This window comes from Typopeltis vanoorti, chromosome 18 (genome assembly GCF_054136105.1).
Source record: "Typopeltis vanoorti isolate ZY-2024b chromosome 18, IOZ_Tvanoo_1.0, whole genome shotgun sequence".
NCBI classification, from domain to species: Eukaryota; Metazoa; Arthropoda; class Arachnida; order Uropygi; family Thelyphonidae; genus Typopeltis; species Typopeltis vanoorti.
Window position 1 is genome coordinate 9,611,963 of NC_143566.1, and position 20,833 is coordinate 9,632,795.

Sequence of the window (20,833 nt, forward strand, 5' to 3'; positions counted from 1 at the left end):
CTCTACCCACTTTTGCACAGTCATTTGGTTACTGCACTGTGGAACAGTCTTTCGCCTATGTGTTTCCCAAGGAATACAATATACTGGCTTTTAAATCAAACGTAAACAAGTTTCTTTTTTCCCAAACCACTATCCATACACGATACTAATGTACTACAGGCTGATTAGCCAACTTCTTGTGGATGGGCTGAACATAAAAAAAAAAAATAATAATAATAATAAATAAATATCATAGATATGTCATGCTAATACACTAGGACATGGTATATAGCAGTGGTTGATTTGCATAAGGGCTATTTTCTCAACCAGTTCATGGCTTTGCCTCTAGAATATAAAATGTTCTCACAAAGCTGGAACAGTTACTAATTCCAAGCATTTGAGTAGGATAGTGGTTCATATGTAACAAACTGTAAAGGAAAATACTTTAATACTTTCTTAGATTTTGCTAGCATATGCAGAAAACTGGAGGAAGTTCTTTTTTCTTTCTGTGTGATGAAATTCGTGTGCAAATTAAAGTCATTTAGGTGTACCACAAAATTAAGTTTTCTGGTTCATTTCACATATGAAATGCAGAGACATTATTTATAAAAGAGGACTAATTTTCTAGTTGTTAACACTATGGCAGAAATTATCTTGATATTTGTATTCACAGTCCTTAATTTATCTTTTTTTCAAACAGGAAGTGGGAGAGAAAATAAAATAAAAAAATCCTACAGTCTGCTGCATCTAAGAATACCCTAGTCAGCCTAAACTGAAAAGGTCTAAAGTTACACATTTCTAGGAACCTGAAACCAAGTTGCTTTAGTCATTCAAAAGTAATAATGTGTTGTCTTGACATTATGGAGGTTGATACCTCCATACTCTGATGAGTAGCATTTGTAATCTTCATATGTATGAAGAGGTCTGCCTAATAGTTTAAGTCAACTTTGAACATTTCTTTATACACTTAAATAGCTGGAATGACCATATAAAAGTTGTTGCAGGTTGGATAATAATAATTGCTTGCAATTTAATAAATTAGTGAAATGCAACACCTTGTCCTTTACAGTTATTTGTAAGTTTTCAAAGGGATAGGCATCACTGGATCACCATCACATTCTGCTCCAAAACACTTCATCCTTTCAGTTATTTAGATCCTGAGGCTTGGTCTGGCCTCATTCTTCCTTTTCCTTGGTTATTTCAGACTCCAGCTGAGTGGTATTGAGATTATTTTTTTAGGTAATCTTGAGCTGTCCATTCTCTCAACGTGTTCAAACTACTTCTCTCTCTTTGTATGTTTTGTCTAATTAGTTCTTTATATAATTTTGTTTCTTTTTGTCCAGAGAATATAGTCAGCTGTCCTTTGTAGAAATTTAATTTTTCCTGTTTCTGTTCTTTTTTTACTTCTGTTGCACATAATTCACTTTCATATAGTGGAGAAGGTCTTGCTAGAATTTTATAAATTCTTATTCTTGTATGCTTTTGAACTTGGTTATGTTTTAAAATGTTACTGATCATCCCTGTTATCTTTAGGAAGTCTTTGGTATCAGTGTTAGCTTCTTTTGATGACCTGAGCTCTATATTTCCTTCCCAGATTTTGATTACTGCTTACATCCTTATGATCAAAATGTTACTCTTGAAAAAATAATTGAAATAATTCTGCTATTCAAGCTTTGGATCTTTTCCCAACAAGTGAGCTCAAGGATAAAAATTTGGCATATTGCAAATAGCTCAGGTCAAAACCAGCTTTGCATTCAGGCTATCCTAGTTCACATCTGAGGGAGGAAGAACCATCAGTAATTCCAGATCAGACTGAGACAGTCAATTGCAAAAAAAAAAAAACCTTTCTTTTAATGCTACACAGTGGTCAGCATTTTGATAAATTATGGAGATTACAACTATGTTAGGAATAATTACTTTCATTTCCTGACATTCTGACCTTCATATTAAGGTCATCTTTCTGGAGTAGGCATATGTGTGCGCGCACGCACACACACAGAGGCAAATGACAATGATTTGATGAACCATTATTCTACTGGCATAATTATTATTCTAATAATAATTATAATTGAAATAATTTAATTTCAATATAATTGAAATATAATTAAAATAGAATAATCATGATTCTACTGGCATAAAAAAATTGAAATTGAAATCTGGAACACACTTCGATTTCTAGATACATTTGCCACACATCTTCCATTAAATATCTTTCCATCACTGTACTGTAAGCTTATACATACTGGCCAAATAATATATGCACATAAACTCTTACCCCCCCCTCCAAAGAAAAACAGAACTTTAAAGATTTTCTCCAGTGAAAAAGCACTTAAGCATGAATTAAAAATTATTGTATTGTATACTTTCCTAAAAAAAATGGCTCTAGCAAATATACTAGCAACAACATTCTTCACACAACTGCACCTAATAATAAAAATAAACTAGATTACAATAAAACTCTAGTCATTCCATACAAAAAAGAGATATCAGATAAAATAAACAGAATACTATGTAAATACAACCTTAATTTCACTTTTAAACCTATTGCAAAATTAAAGAACTTATTCAACTTCTCCAAGGATTCCCTTCCTCTCCAGTCACTAAATTAAGACAGGTTATAACCATGTAACCTGTCTTATATAGGTGAAGCTGGATGCACAATTCCTATTTGGAAAAAGGAACATAAGCAACACATTAAATTTAATAATTATGGTAAATCTGGCCTTTCTGATCATGCCTGAATATGCTACATAGAACTGACTGGAAAGGCACCTGTTCATTACATCACACCAAAACATGAAATGAGCACAAATTTAAGGAGGCCTGAAATTCTAATCAACCATCCTAATCTTAACAAGAATGGTCTAAAATTCCCAAGAATATGGATGGTCATATTCTACCCACATAATCTTTTGTTCTAAGAGTTCATAATTAGACTATAGTACTCCAGGATCTTAACCTTAATATAACAAACATTTAGGTTAAATTATTGATTAGTCTACAACACTGCAAGATAATATGAATTTGTTCTCTGACCATGTTATAGAAATTAGGATATAGGTTTGATGTAGTCTTTTTTTTTCTCCACTTTCACCAGTAGAAAAATGATTGATCAAAACATTGTCACTTGGACATGCTGTTTGAATTGTAATGTAGCCTCTCTCTCTGTGTATATATACATATGCATGTGCATGCATATACTCCACATGACTTTAATGTGAAGGTCTAAACATTGGGAAAGTAAAGTAATTATTCTTAACATAGTAGTAGTCTCCATAAATCATCAAAGTAAATGCAAAAAAAAAACAAAAACAAAAAGGACCTCCTGCTCAAATGGTGTTTCAGTTCTTTTCCTCACTAAGGGTATTTATCAGGTGGACCTTTTGCAATTTTATCCAGATGTTTTAAGGACATGTATAATAGACATTATGAATTAAATAACAGTTAGCACATGTAAACAATTGTAGAATTTATTAATTCCTATATATTTCTTCCTTGTTACAAGGCCATCATTAAGGAGATAAAAGATTTGTTGACAACATGCAAACTTGATGAGTCATGTAGCACTTGTTTACTTATTTATAGCAGAGTAAACAGAAGAATACATTATTAGAGTTCTAAAGAAACAATGGTTAGTATTTTGTAATTCAAATACAGGGTTGCATAAATTATTAAAAACAATTAATTCTGTAATAAAAAATTAATTCTAGAATATTTTTATATGTGCTATTATTTAATTCATAATATCTGCCATTTTATGTTTCATCTCCTGATGGCACCATGTTATCATCATTCAGAGATCCCTTGGTATCTTTCTTTTCTTCCAACTCACATACAGACAATCAAAAAAATTACCTTCTGCTATACTGTACACTATCTACTAATAATTGTCTGGACAACTATTTTAAGTTATAGAACATTCCAGATTAGGATAGCAGGGTGTGGAGGTAGCCTGGTGAATGCTTGCTACAACAGTGTGTTGTACCCACTGTAAAATTTGGTGTTAGGTGCATTTGGCTGATTTGGAGTTAGACTACTGGTGTTTGTCCCTGGTTTCATGAAGGCAGCTCAGTACCTTAATATTTTGGATAATCAGATGCTGCTTACCCTGTGGAGTTTTTATGGAACGGACCTGTGTTACTATCAAGATGACAATGCCTCATGTCACAAAGCTGCAGCTGTTATGAAATGGTATGAAGAAATGGATGTTAAATGACTGCCCTGGCCTGCACAGAGTCCTGACCTCAATCCCATCAAACATCCGTGGGATGAATTGGAGTGCCGATTGAGGTCCAGAGCAGCACGTCCACGATCTGTTGCTGAACTCAGTGCTGCTTTGATGAAGGAATGGAGACAAATTCAATCTGTCTGTCCCACATTGGTGGAAAGCTTCCCTCAAAGGGCGCAGGAAGTGATCAAAGCCAAAGGTGGACATACCTGATATTAGGGTTTGCCTGCTGATATCAATTGTATCTGCAGGCAGAATTGCTAAAGTGTCCATACAATTATTGGTAGATAGTGTATAGTGTATGTATACTGGTAAAATGTTGAAAGTTTATTTTTCACTTGGTTAGACTATAATAAATTTAGTTTAATCCTTTAGGAGATTTTAATGTCCTCAATACCAACTGGTTTTTCTCCTCCAGTTGTACAGATGAAGCAGACAGAGATGCTGAAACATTTGCCATCACCCAAAACCTTACACAAATTGTTCACAATCAGAATACTAGGTGACTCTACCTGCTCTCCAAATATCCTAGATCTCTTTCTCACCAGTGACCTTCCAAATACACAGCGAATGTAGTGGACCCCTAGGTAATTCCACTCACAATCTAGTGCTTAACTCCTCCCCCCATGGAACAATGCTCACACAGCTTCCATACTCTTGTATGGAAGCTCACACACTTCCATACAAGAGTAGTTTGGCATTATAACAGTGCCAAGAGGATCTCCTGACCCTCTTGGCACTTTTTTCACTTCGTTAGACTATAATAAATTTAGTTTAATCCTTTATCCAAGTGTGAGCAAACAAAGTTTGCACCTGAAAATATCTTCAGGACTGAGGTAAGGTAGTACAACACTGGGTAACTCGTAGCAAAGGTGGACCAAGCTACTATCACTCCTATCTCAGTATCTCCCATAATGCAAAACACATCTCCTTGCGGCAGATATGTATAATTCCCTTAATGCATAACATTATACATATACGCAAGGAGATGTGTTTTGCATTATGGGAGATACTGAGATAGGAGTGATGGTGGTAGCTTGGTCCACCTGTGCTATGAGTTTCCTGGTATTGTACTACCTTACCTCAGTCCTGAAGATATTTTCAGGCACAAACTTTGTTTGCTCACACTTGGATAAAGGATTAAACTAAATTTATCATGTATACTGCATGTCTCCCCTGATCTTTTGACAGAAAGACATTAGAAAAATCCTCATTTGTGTTTAAAGTTTGTATACTTCAGAATTATTAACTATTCAAGCTATTATATTCATCTGGAATCAACCCAACAGCATGAAAGCAAGCTTATATCCAACCCATCTCTAGTAAGGTATATGGCATTTGGCTATTAACTTCAGCCCTTCCTTATCCAGATGTTTCCATTTTAACAAGAAAGAGTTAATAAGAATTGTTACCCCCCCCCCCGATTAATCTTCTTCTCTAGTCCTGTAAAGATGGCCATTTGCAGATCACCTTTCTTTGCACCTAGAGTGGCTCACTGCATAATACCTCTAATTTTTAAATAATACTCTGATCTCTAGTGAAGATGGTTTTTCTTGTTTACTAGACAAAATTGAGTTTCAAATTTATTGAACTTCTCATGCACTCTTCCTATCATATGGTCTTCCCATAGTTTTCCCCAAGGATTACAACCTCCAGATATGTTCAAGAGATCCATACACAAATATTAGACACATAATGTCATTCTTCCTGGCTACTTTACTTCATACAACACTCTTATGTTATAGGTTTCATTATTGTGTGGAATTGATATTTATAAAAAAGAAAAAAAGTTAACTTCATATCAAATTGCTTCTTGTATTCCATAATAATATAGAATGCAAGGAGCCAAAATATTTGAACGCTTGCTTGATATTCTGTGTTAAAATTAACTTTTTAATGAATAAATACCATTAAAGTTTTTAATTAACATGTACAATGAACACATAAGCCTAAAAAAATACCAGTATTAACCTTTATTAAGTTTCTCTCATTAAGGCATTTACAGTATTAAAAACATCCTGACAGTCAGCAGATGGTTATAGGAATGGAGAGAAGGTAGAGCATTATAGGAGAATGGTAAAAGAAGTAAAAGAGCATAAGTCGTTTCAGGCATTTGACCCAAAAGGCCATTTTTGACACTAGTGTCATACTATTCATTCTTGAAAAAGAAAAGTCCCAAAAGACTAAATCATGCAGGCAGCTCATGGAACTCAAAAATGAAATGAAATCAATTTATGGCATCACATTGCGTATGCAGATTGAAAAAAAAAAAAAAAATTCTTGGATGACTGGCCAAATGATCAAACCTGGGCAGTGGGTTTGTTATGCATCTTCATAAGCATCTTGTAAATAATGCAAATAAATATCCTCTATGTGCAAAAAACAAAAAAGATTGCTTGAGCTTCTATAAAATGACAGTTTGATTTGTCTGTAACACAATTAAAATTCAGTGGGTGGTATACAACATCTATTTAGGAACTTCTCCTTCAGAGAAGTTCCTAAATAGATGATCTTTTTCCTGCTACGTAATGAAACAAAATCACAAATAAACCTTAATTGGTTAACAACAGGAAAATAAGTAGACACAGAGGAACTAAATATATATGTATAATGTATATGAAGAATTTGCTACCATAAAATTCTTGCTCATCAGTAGTATTGGAATGATTGGAACACACAACTGAAAATTCAGCCATACAACATCAATGATTCCATGAGCAGTCCTCTTTCTCTAATACTGTTAATTATTTTATGGAGTATTTTGAGCAGCATCGCCTCAGTAATATTTTTCTAGGCCAACAGTTTGATCTTGGAAAGACCATGCTCCTACCATAATGAAAATAAATATCGTCTGTGTGCAAAAAAACAAAAAAGACTTCTTGAGCTTCTATAAAATGACAGTTTGATTTGTCCCTAACACAATTAATTGGGCTGCTCCAAATAAGGAATAAGGAGCCATGGACCAAAGGCTGCAGCAGGGGAATGGCTGGCCATTCCTCTGCTGACAGTTTGCCATAAACCCCTATGAACTCAGAGGATCCAAATAGATAAAATGTTACCACGTCCAGGGCAGCTGACGCGACTGCCTCTCGAGCACAGGAAGCAGTTGGGAAATACGCAATGTGGTCAACAAAAAATATTCTTACCTCCTGACTCTCAATATAAGAATGCTTTATAAGACAGGAAAGCAGGGATTAATGGAAAAGGACTTGGAAAAAATCAAATTGGATATAATTGGTCTCACGGAAAAACGAAGGAGCTATAAACAGAAAGTGGAAGATTGTTCTACTTGGGAAGAGATGATAATGTCCACAGAGAAAGAGTTGGCTTGCTAGTGAAAAATACTCTTATAAAATCCATCATAGCTGTTGAGCCACATGGACCAAGAATGATCTCGATTAGAATGAAAGCTAAGGAAGAGGGGATATACATAAAAATAATCCAGATCTATGCACTGGACCATTCACATGATGATTAAGAAATAGATGTCTTCTATCACAAACTACAAGATCACATAAACAAAACTAATAAAAAAGATATCTTAATAGTCATGGGAGATTTCAACTCCAAAATTGGGAAATACTCACCAGATATGAAAGGTGTCATGGGCAAATTCGGAATAGACGAGAGAAATAACAGAGGAGAAAAATTAAAAAATTACTTGAATTCTGCAAACAGAATAATCTATTCATTTCCAACACCCAATTCTACCACAGGCCTTCCCGTAAATATACTTGAACATCACTGGATGGCGTCACCAAAAATTGTATTGACTACATTTTAATAAGAAATAAATAGAAAGCATCAGTCTAGAATGTCAAAGCCCTAAAAAGCCTGATTTTGACTCTGACCATGATGCCCTCTCATCAAAGATTAAATTAAAATTCAAAAATAATATTCCAAAGAGCAACTATAACCTAATAGACATAAGCAAAATAAACAAAGAACATATAAATAAATGATATGAGAATACCATAGAAACAGAACTGCAAAACATACCCTTTGCTAATGTAGAAACTGCATGAACCAGGGAAGAACAATAGTCAAAAACATTGCTATTGAGATTCTAGGCACAGCCATGAAACCAAATGACAATTGGATCACCCTTGAAATCTTAAAACTCCAAGAACAAAAAAGAGAGACTAAAAACATATTAAATCAGAATAATTCCGAAAAGAGCAGACAACACTATAAAAGGCTAAAAAATAAAATCGATAGAATGTGCAAAGAGGCAAAGGAATCATGATTAGAAGAAAAAGTAAAACAATGTGAGGAAGCAAATAAAAAGCATGACACTAAAACTGGTTACAAAATAATAAAAGATCTAACCAAAGAATATAACACCACCACCACCTTAAAAATGAAAGATTCTAATAATATAGAAACCGGCACGATTCAAGATATACAAAAAATATGGAAAGAACACTACCAAACACTATTTCAAAGAAACCAAACATGAGATTCATCAAATAGTGAAGAAAAAGAAAGAGCACCTGCTATCCTAAAAGATAAGCTACTTAAAGCAATAAACCAAATGAAAACATCCCAAACTCCTGGAATTGACCAAAATTCCTACTGAACTCTGGAAACATGGAGGCCAGGCAACCACAAAAGATTTATTGAAACTTTTTAACCAAATCTTATTCTCAGAAGAAATACATAAGGGTTGGAAAACTGGGGTCATAATACCCATCCATAAAAAAGGTGACAAACAAAAATGTGAAAACCATCACCCTATCATTCTTTTAAATCATAGCTACAAGATATTCGTTTGAATTATACAAAAACCGCATGCATAAATTAATGGAAGAAATCGTCAAGGAGGAACAAGCTAGTTTCAGACCCAGAAGATCTATAATTGATCAAATCTTCACACTTAATACTATAGCAGAAATGTGCTGGGAACACAATCTACCACTGTACTGCAGCTTCATTTACCTTAAACAAGCCTTTGATTCCATAGACAGAGACAAACTGATCAACATCCTAAACTCTAAATCAATAGACTCCGAATTGTTGACCTTCATTTCAAACTTTTACAAAGACACAAAAGCACTCGCCAAATTTAATAATATAAAAACAAAAGAATTTAAGATAGAAAAAGGAGTCATGCAGGGCTGCCTGCTTTCACTGCACTTATTCAACATATACCTAGAGGAAATGTTCAAGGAAATCTCCAATGAACTAGGGATAAATATAAATGGAAGAAACAGCAACCACATCAAATATGCTGATGATATAGTAATCCTGGCAGTATCCAAGCTACAATTAGAAAAAACAGTCTATGTTTTAAATGAAGCATGTAAAAACTTTGGAATGAGGATCAACAGCAGTAAGACCAAAATAATGAAAATAGGAAGAGAAACTGAAAACATCTGAATAGTGCTGTAGAACCAAACCCTAGAACAAGTAAAATCCTTTGTCTACTTAGGAAGCACCATTACACACAGTTTAGACAGCACTGAAACAGTAAAACACAGAATTAACATTGGATGGTCAAACATGAATAAACTAAACAAAATATAGAACAATAACGAACTCTTGAAACATCTTAAAATCAAACTATTCAAAGCCATGATCATCCCTACAGCAACATATAGAAGTGAGTCATGATGACTCTAATGCCTAAGAAAAATAAACAAAACACACTGGACTGAACATAAAACCACAGAACAAATAAAGCAGGATCTCAACTACCAGGACAACCTCACAGACATTATTCTTCAGCAACAGCTCTGTTGGTTCGGCCATGTCCAGAGGAATGCCTCCTCACAGACTTCCAAACATCGTGCTAAATGGAAGAACAGGAAAACAGTGTCCATCCACAACACCAAGGAAAAGTTGGCTCATATCTTTAAAAGAAAGAGGCGAATTCCCCAACTTCATTACTGTGTTCAAGAAGACTAGAAGTAGAACCATTTGGAGACAGATTGTACAAAGGGACTCAATCCATCACCAGACAGATGAGAAGAAGAAGAACAGTGTGATATAAGTATCATCGGCATGTCTCTACTAATTGAATTGATTCTACATCACAGCTCCATATGTTTTTTAGAAAGATTAATGATGTCCAGCAAAGGATACAGTTTATTTTGCTATTTTATCTCCTAAACTTCATCATCTAGATGGAATACTTCAATTTACAATCTTTTGTAAAATACCACATATAGGTCATTACTCCTTGCACAGTTTCATCGTCTGTGTCAAAAATCTGACACTTTCAAAAGTGTCGTTTTTGCTCCTGACCTGGTTCATTTAGCTCACTCCCTGTACTGCATTGAGGCTTTATTACATCAAGAAATAACATATTTACCTTTCTGCATTTGTATCTGCCAGTTTCGAGTCTTTTGTCAACAAAACTCCCAGTTGTTAAAGGACTCCATTTTCTTTCTCTCAGTAAGAAGTTAATCATACTTTCGACATAATGGATTAAAATATATCTGTACATATCTCTAAGATTACTTATTCCTTATAATATTCATGTAGCTTTTTTACCTGTTCATGACATGCTTTATTCCTTTTATCAGCCAAGGTCAAGCTTTTCCATTATGGTCTTTCTAAGTGTTTGCTAGATTCTGTGCTCCTGTGGTTTGTCATAATTTGGCTGATCCAGATCTGCCAAAGTTTATCGTAAAGAATTTACACAACTTCCAGGGACAGCCTCTAGGTTTTCCCTCTCACCTTCCACTCAATAATCTACAGTAATCCAGTATAAAATTTCCTCATTAACTTAAATGTCTATCGTATCAACTCTTTTACACATATCTACGAAACTCTCCAATTTACATTCCCTCAGGCTCTTCCCATAACACATTTCAAAACTCTGATATTGTCTTAATCACTTCCTTAGGACCCATATCCCGAGTTTCCATATTAAAACAGTAACTAGGTGACCAAGTTTGAGCACAAATAGCCTATTTGTGTGATTTGACTAATACCTTGTACATTTGCGTAACTACCTACTTATTCCTAGTTGCTGTGTAGTTTTGCAACATCTGCAACTGTATCCTCTAAATTTCACGCCACTGTCAAATCTTGTCCCATCTCCTGAAGCACAGTTACAAGCTTTATATCTCTGCACTGAAAATTGCAACTTTTGGTTGTTTCAAAATTACAGCTGAAACAGCTAAGGTACTGTCAGCTAAGGAAAGCACTAGAGTACTGTCTTTTGTTCTTCTACTTTGTTTTCCTGTTCTGTGGGTGAAAAACCCGAGTTTTTGGGAGAAAACTGCCACTTCTATATTGAGACTGGCTGACTCAGCTTTAAATGAAAGAACTTTTATAAAGGTTCTTTGTGTCCAAGTGCAACAGCTTGCATCTATTAAAACTGCAACCCCGCCCCCCCCATTCATTCATGCAAAATATTTCCTGAAAGGAGTTAACAAAGTATCACTCCTTATAATTCCCTCCAACTTTGGTGATCAACAAGCAACTGAAGATCTATCCAAATGAAATATTATATGATTCATCTGTTGTGAGTTCAGGCATTACTACATTCCCTTAATCTTAACAGGTCTGACTGTTTATCTCTTTTATGGAAAATACAGCTCCTTGACTATGATCATCATAATTCATTTTTAATCATCTACCATTTATCCAACCTTCAAAATTAACAACCCTTCAATTAACTGATTCTTGCTTGTCAGTTGACGTCTAGTACAGCACCATATAATTGACATGGTGATACAATAGTCAATCAATTATTATGGGTGGACTTCAACTATGGGGACATACGCTGCCTAGAAATATAATTAATGGACACCCCCCCATGGACAATGTGCATTGTACCATGTAATGAGCCACGTGTTTGTAGCTGATATAAATGTATGCAGGCTTATCTGTTTGGCAAATAAGTGACAAATTGGGTATTCCAGGTCAATAATCAGTGAGACCATACTGAGATGGAAGTGCATGGAGTACACTGCAAGTGCTACTCACAGTGGGTGACCTACCACACTTGCCGAATGGACTGTAGAGTGCTACGAAGGATAATATGTAAAAACTGCCATTCTTTGGCCAGCATGTTGAATGCGTGTTCTGGGCATAGAGTGGAACATGAATCTGCTCTTTTTTTGTTCATGAAACATGAACAAAAACATTCAGAACCAAGGCTCACAGCATGAACACAGTATGCAAATCCCATATTACCCAAACCAACATGTATCATGTACAGTGGGACATGGAAGCTTGAAAAGCTGAGTCATGGAGTGATGAATCATGCTACACCCTCTACCAAGCAGATGGATGGGTGTGGGTGTAGCAGATGCCCGGTGAACATCTTATTAGAGCATATAGCCCCAACTATGAAATTCGGAGGTGGTGGTGGTGTGATGGTATGGTACTGGTTTGGCCTCAGACCCCTGTTTGTAGTGCCACGAATATTGAACTCTGTGAGGTATCTCAACATCTTGAACAATGCAATTCTCCTACTTTGTAGTATTTCTATGGAACTGCCCATTGTCTCTTTCTTCAAGACAATGCACTGTGTCATAAGGCTGCAGCTGTAACTACATGGTTTGTGGACATGAACATCACCACACGTGGCTGGCCTCCACAGAGCCCTGATCTCAACCCTATTGAACATCTGTGAGATGAACTGGAACATTGGGTGAGGTCAAGGGACATCCCCTCCCCCACACACAACAGTCCAGGACTTCATTACATACCTATAGGAAGAATGGTCCAAAATTCCCACTGATCAGTATAACTGCATGGTTTACAGTTTTATATAGTTTATAGTTTTATAGTATGCTTGTGGAAAGTGTGCTCCTTAGGATTTCTGCAGTCATCTCAGCGAAAGGAGGTCCTACATCTTAAGGTGAGTGCTATGGCTGTTTGTTCCTCATACTATGGTGTCAACTGACTTTTTTCCAAGCAGTGTAGATTGGAGGGAGGAAAGGGGACACGGCAAGAAGGAAGTGAAATTTATACAGTGTCTAAGGGATAATTACCTGAAACAGCATGTCATGGAGAGGACCAGGGGTTTGAGAGTGTTGGATATGGTAACAGCATCAGAAGATGTATCCTTTATAATCCATGATGTATCCTTTATCCATTTGGATGAAGAGTTTAGAGGTTCATGAAAATGAGGTTGAAGAGCTGTTGCATAACCTGGATAAGAATTTGTCTATAGGGATGGATGGAATATCAACCTGTTTGCTAAAGATGTTCAGCCGAATTAGCTACGCCTTTCAGATGTTCATAGAACTTGAGTCTCAGCTCAGGAATGGAAGGAAAGTATGATAGTTCCATTGTACAAGGGTGGTGCAAAAACTGATGTCTAACTACCGACCTATCAGTATGTCTGGTGTGGTAGTGAAGATTTTAGAGAAGTTGGTAAGAACTCGCATACAGAAATGGGTAAACAAACATGCTATACTCTACAAGGAACAGCATGGGTTTACTAAAGGAAGGTCATGTTTTAGCAGTTTGCTCATATCTTATAACAATGTTACGGCCAAGTTGAATAAAGGGAATGGATACACTATGATAATGTTGGATTTTTCTAATGCATTTGATAGGATACCACACGAAAGGCTGTTGTATGAACTGGAGAATATGAGATTGGAATATAAACTCTTGACTTGGATCAGGGGATGGTTTATAGACAGATATCAAAAAGTGGTATACAGTGGGTGTGAATCTGCCAGATTTAAGGTGACCAGTGGTGTACCTCAGGGTTCAGTTCTTGGGCCATCATTGTTTAATCTATGCATTAATGACACCAGGAAGGGTCTAACATCAGATGTGCAATTGCTTGTCGATGATGCGAAGATAGGCAGGGCAATCAGGGATGCTACTGATATTCAGCACTTACAAAATGATTTGAATAGAGTGGAAATTTGGGCAAACAAAAATTGCTATCAGTTTAATGTTAGTAAGTGTAAAGTTATGCACTTTGGTGTGATTAGAGTTCCAGCAGCATATTATATTAGCAGGGTTATGCTACAAGAAACTGAAGAGGCATGGGATATTGGTGGATAGGAATTGAAAGTTCAAAGGTCACATAGCAAAAGTTGCAAATACAACTCGGAGGATAATTGCGATTTTGAAGTGAACCTTGACATAAGGTTCACTTCGACGTAAGGATGAGAAAGTCATTTTGTCTCTTTATAAGACCTTGATAAGACCACACCTAGATTATTATGCACAGATTTTGTCTCCCAGGTTCCAAGGGGATAAAAGAGCATTACAAAGATTATATATCTGGAGTATGGGATTTAGATTATGAGGGCAGATTGCAAGTATGTGGATCGCAGACTCTGGTTAACAGGAGAAAGAGGGGTAATATGATAGAGGTCTATAAACTTTTAAATGGGTGTTATAGGATATCAACGATGAAATTTTTCATTATATGGAAGATGGGAAGAGAACATGGGAGCATCAATGGAAGTTAAGTTTGTTCACAGGCAAGAAAGAAATAAGAGCTAAGTTTTTTTCTCAGAGAACACTGAGTGAGTGGAATAGTTTGCCTTAAGGGATAGTAAGTGCATTTAGTGTGAATGAATTTAAGGGAAGGTATGACAGCTGGTTTGGGTGATTTATAGCCTCCCTCGATGAGTCCTTGACTCCCTGGAGGTCTCAGATAATAATAATAACCAAGGCAGACGACATTCTGCCTCCAGTTGTGGAAAGTGACAGCGAGTTCTTGTTCTGGGAGGTTGCTAAACATGTGGAATTATCTGTCAAGAAAGCGTTTGTTGAATTATAAAGTTAGTAATTGAATGACTCAGGAGGTAGCTTGGAGTAGTGCCATGGCTTTAAGAAGCTACAAAGCAAGAATGTCAGTGGTGCATGGAAAGGTGTTATGGATTATTTGAGAGAAGCGGTATCAGACTTGCATACTCATGGTCTGGAGGATAAAAAGTGAGGGTTAAGTGGATGAGTAGAAATATAAGCAAGAGCTGCAAGAAAAGAGAACATAGTGGAGGGAATATAAAGAAAAAGGTGATCAGCATACTCACGAGCAGTACAAAGTGCAGGTAAGAAGGGTGACTAGTATATAAGAAAGGCCAAATCATTTTATGAGAGAAAATTAGCTAAGCAGGCCTAAGTAAATCCAAAAAATGTTTTTTCATTATGTAGCAAGAGAAAAATTGATTATGGAAGGCTGACTGTAATTAGTGCTGATGATAGGAAGGTGACAGAAGTATAAGAAATAGTTGAGCTACTAAGTGATCACTTTCCAAGAGTGTATCATCCAGGAGCAAATTTTGTAGTTGCTGATGTGACAGAGGTTGATGTGAAAATTGACCGCCTCATGATATTCCAGTTCAAGAGATTGGCTTATAATTGAAATCACTCATCAATTGAAATTATGAGCCAATCAAGAGATTGGCTTATAATTTCAAGTAAAATTTCACATGGGGAATTGGATAATGTGATATATGGATATGGTCCCAAAGAAGGTTCTACTAAGGAAGAAGTGAGTTTTTCGTCATTAGAGAAGGCAGCTGACATGAAAAAAAAGCTGACTCTTGTTGGAGTTGTAAACAGCAAAACAGGAATTGAATATCAGGTGTATAAAAATGTTTTGAGAAAATATGGAGAAAAGAGTAAAGCACATAATAATGGTATGCACCTGCTTGCTTTCTGTTCAGGTCATCAGGTCACATAACGGGAAGATACAAGGAATAAAGAAATCTTATTGCCTATGTTATTGCTGGTGATATCTTCATACTGATTATAATACACGAATATACAGGGAATATGAAATAGGAAGTGATTACTGCTTAGTTTTAAGCAGGACAAAAATGAATATCAATATTCATTTTTGTTGTATTCATTTGAAAGAAAATATTAAGTTTCAAAAAAAAAAAAAGAATCTAAGTCTAGTAGCTTTCGGAGGTCCACTGTAAACTCAGATTATTTGGGATTCATTGGCAAATTATGAAGAAAAGACTGACTGATTTAGCTAGGGAGACATACAATAAAGTAGTTTGCAAGGATATGTTCAGCAAATTTTTTTCGGTTGGTCAGAAAGTAAATTATATTTGACAAGAAATCATATTCTTCTTTTTAGCAAAGCATGAGCAAACATAAGCTTGATAGTCATCTTCATGACTAGGCTTCCTTTTATATAGATGCTCTTGATTTGCATCAAAATCGAATTGTGTCAGTATCCTATAATGCTCCCCCCCCCTTTTCAGATGGGTATGTTGTCATGAATTATGGCAACAGTCACTACCCATATGAGGCATTTACTGAGATGAGAAATTGTAGGGGGTACAAGAGAGAGAGGGCCTCAGCTTCTTTATATCATCATGTAAAGTAGGAGGAAAAAAAAAGTATCCATCATCTGCCTTTTTTTTTTCTATTTTTCACTATCATGCATCTGAATGACCAAAGGACTAACAGGGACCAAAATTATTATTATTATTATTCGTGACACCTCCAAGGAGTCCGAAGACTCATCGCAGGAGGACACCAACAACTGTCTCAGCCACTACGCTGAACCTCTACTACGAATCATCTCCATCAACGCCATCTACTGCCCACCACCACAACTAGTATTATTTGTCTGTATGCAGGAGAAAAAACCCTGCCTACCTCCATATGAGATCGGCTAACTCACCTTCGATTGAAATCTTCCAGATAAAGATTCCTCCCGTCGCGACGAGAATCGAACTTAGGCCTATTCCAATCGAAAGGCGCACTGTACCGTTGTTCTTCCAATTGTGCTACGGAGGCGCTTAAAAAAATAAAAGTGTTCATAATTCTACTACCAAGGACTACAGTAGGCTTCCAATTGAGGTGGACTTCCTCTCCTAGATCCTCGATGTCAAAATCTAGGAAAAATTAGTATCCAGGTGGCAGTTAATTCTAATTTAACTGCTTTAGGCCTTCAGTGCCTCCAGTCATCCCTACAATTGACCATAAGAGAATGGAACAGACGGTTTGAGAAACCTCTCACAATAAGAACAGAGAATTTTATCTCTCTATGATGAATATTGCTAAAAGTGGATGGTCTGTACCACCTTGCCAAAATTTTGGCGTGTCCACTGAAAATCTCTTGAATTTTACTGTTCTTAATCACTTAAGCAATTGACAACGTATATAAGAATATAAATTAAATTACACTTTAATAAATATTTCCGATATTTCAGCAACGTCACGTTGCCATCTTCAAAAGGAAAGGCACGTGCACGTAGGCACTACAACACAATAACTGCGAATCTTCTCAGTAACTGAGAATAAATATTCTCAGGCACGTGCCTTTTTTGTAAGTTCCTTTTGAAGATAGCAACGTGACATTGCCGAAATATCGGAATTATTAAAGTGTAATTTAATTTATATTCTTATATACGTTGTCAATTCCTTAAGTGATTTAGTAATGCATAACCAACATATAAGTTTGTCTACGAGAATTTACTGTTCTTATTTGATTTATTATTATTATTATTATTAATTGACACCTCCAGGGAGTCCAGAGACTCATTGAAAGAGGGCACCTGCTCTACAACTCTTCATCTCCACCACTCAAATCCTCCAACTATAGCGAATTGCATCTATACCAACGCCATCTACTGTCCACCACCACCACCACCACTAGTATTTTCACACTCAATCATAATTTCCTATCATTACAGGTATTACTGTGCTAATTTGTAAAATCTTGCAATAATTTGTCTCGGGTTCCCAGATCTTTAACTACAAATAAATACTTCCTCCTTCCCTATGGCATGAAGAAAAATATCTTACTGGTCCTTATTATCTTTTAGAACAAACCTTAGTCACTTGTCTCTTCTCTTCACATCCTGGAATATCAATTCCTATTGTTTCTCAAAATTTACACTACTGTTGAGAGAATTTATATTATCTCAGAAAAAAAGAAAAAAAAGAGAGAGAAAATTCATATAGTGCAGATGAAATATAAACAGATATAAGCTGCACTACCAGTGATCTTATAGTAATCTCAAATGAGATTACTAGCAGATAAATTTTACAATCTTAGGAATGCTTACTTGAATAATCTTAGTAGGGGGGAAGTGGAACTACCATTTCAGCAAAATAAATTTCAAAATATCAAAAATAATAAGTATGCATAAAAAATCTGAGTGCTTATATGCTGAAATTCTATACAACCATCAGTAGGAGATAAATATATGGAGATGCCGAGAGTTTAAATAAATTCATATACAAATAACAGAATGGTGTATCATCTATTATTAAAATACTCTGGGTGCAGAGTATTTTAATATTGTTATAATAATATAACAAGAAATAATATTGTTAATTTAATCTTTTATTCAAGTTTGGGTAAATGAGTTTGCGCAAGAAGTATCTACAAGACTAGGCTATATGAAAAGGGGAGGAGTACTGTGCACTTAGGAATACTGAAGCAATTGATGTGAAGTTAACAACCTCTGCATACAAGTATCTTGATTCATGTCAATGAAACCAGCAACCAGTCTTTTTTGGAAGCGAAAGCCTTCCAAGACTTTTCTGACCAAATTGGAGAAATCTCAGCCTGGTTATAAAGTTGCAAAGTCAAATGAAATTACTGCTAGCAATATGCAAGCCATTTGGAAGCACATTCTTCCACATTGTGAAAATGATTTTAGAGGCTTTTCAAATGAAATGGACAATCTTTATAGGAAATTTCCAACATTGGACGTGAATTGGGTTTTGATGAGATTGACAATGATAATGTCCAATTGTATTAAAAACAACATTGATATGAAATGGAGGTAGCTGAATAAATTTACATGAAATAAAAGAGAAATTAACCAAAGCACTAATCTTGCAGTATACAATATGGCATTTAAACCAATTTTAAAGTATGGCTTTGAGAATTTGGTTAAAAATAAAATACTGTAAATAAAACTGCATATATGATTTTGAGAAAAATTCGGGAGTGAACAGATGATATCGGTGGTAGAATCACATCAGAAATAAGGATATTACATATTTAACATTGTTAGCATTCAATAACGTGTGAGCATAATTAATTGAAAGTGTTATGATCACTTAAGTAGAATGGGAGAAAAAAGGTTAGCAAACCAGGTGTTTGATGCCAAGATGGCAGGAAAAGACCCAGAGGAAGACTGAGATCTAGGTGGATTGATGCAAGATTGAAATACAATTTTAGATATAGATACTCTAAAATATAGTGTCTATATCTAAACTCTGTTCATATTTTGATTCTGAATGTTTTAGTAGCAATTGCGTCTAAGGAAAATACTGATCTTTGGGATTCATCTTCACTTCTTATGATTATTTCATCTGCATATATTAAGTGTAGTTTCACAACCCAATTTAAATGTTGGTTCATTTTTCTTCCATTTGTTTATTGTTTTGTTTTATATAGATAGATAGATATTAAATAAAAGAATGGTAACGTTGGATATCCTTGACAAATTCCCTATTCATTTCCATTTGGCAAGTTCCTCATTGGTTTGGTGGTAAAGCTTATATGTTAGCTATTCATAACTAGTTTTTTAAGGAAATTATAGCACAGACAAATATTAATTAATACAAATTTAATATTTCAGCAAGTCAAATTGCTAGCATCAGAGAACACAATATGATATATGTGCATGCAGGCACTACTATGTCTTCAACCATCCGTCCCTCAGGATGGGTAGATCCTCTGATTACAGTCATGACGAATTAATGCAGCCAGCATGTCACTCCTCTGCTGCATCCGGTAACAGCAAGTCTTTTTTTGGCTGTAGATCTGTGTACACAGCACCAGTTTGCCTGTTCTGAGGCACGAAAACCAGAGTTTCCTGGAAAAAAAAAAAAAAATTCTCCACCAATGCATGAGACTGGCTAACTCACCATTTGATTGAAAAGACCTGATAAAGGTTCCTTACATTATAGATAGGATTCGAACCGAAGTCTTTCCAATCAAAGCGCTCATCTACACTAACTGAGCTACAGAGGCATTACACTGTGTGATAAGGCTGAAGCATGATAACTAAAAATAAGAATCAAGTCATACATAGTGTTCTATAATGAACTAAAATGGATGTTCTTGGCCATTAAGCTGAAGTATGGAGGATAAGAATTTACCAATTTGGGACAGCTTCGCACAACCAAGTTTGTTGAGGTTTGGGTAGGTTTTTTAAGGCAAAAGCAGATTCAAGGAATAGTCTCTCATGTTTACGTTTGCTGCAGTGGAGCAGAGTGGCCTTCTTCTAGCATATCTTGTGGGCAGGTGCATGGTCAGTGAGTTCTGAGTAGCTGTAGTGGTGGAAATGAATGTAGTCCTTACGTTTAACAATTCCGAAGTTGGGCTTTCCTGCCTGTTTGGCCATAAATGGTTGTAAGATTGTGTTTTTTAAGGCATTTATCTAGTTTTTAGTTAAATGACTTAAAAAATGTTTTTTCAGATGTGCCCCAGATATATGAAATAGTGACAGCTTGGTGTAGCCTGTAATGGAGGGGAATTAGTTTTTTTTTTTTTTTGAACATGGTGAGAATTGTAGCCATTGGCTAAGAAGATTTTGTGAATGTGATCAAGTTCAGTGGAGAGAGAACTATTATTTGTACTAATTATGTGCCAGCATGCACATACATTGTATTGTGTTCCATGATGATGGTAATTTGACTTTGTTGAAATACTAGAAATATTAAATGCTCACCGCTCTTTTAATTTGCTTAAAATAACTACAGTTAATA

At 35.6% G+C, this 20,833-nt stretch overlaps 1 protein-coding gene across 3 annotated transcripts in view; it reads left to right on the top strand.

Annotated features, from left to right (window-relative positions):
• The window catches only part of LOC150096480 (uncharacterized), a 245,833-nt gene that overhangs the window by 209,593 nt on the left and 15,407 nt on the right, over nucleotides 1–20,833 (top strand). Inside the window, exon 7 of one of the 3 annotated variants that reach the window (XM_090407869.1) lies at nucleotides 684–1,031. The exons of 1 other annotated variant lie outside the window; for it this stretch is intronic. In XM_090407869.1, coding sequence (XP_090263995.1) covers nucleotides 684–741 — 58 coding nt within the window. In that variant the 3' untranslated portion in view covers nucleotides 742–1,031. Of the gene's footprint in view, nucleotides 1–679; nucleotides 1,032–20,833 lie in introns of those variants that run through there. One more of the 3 variants, XM_090407870.1, reaches the window with a different exon arrangement.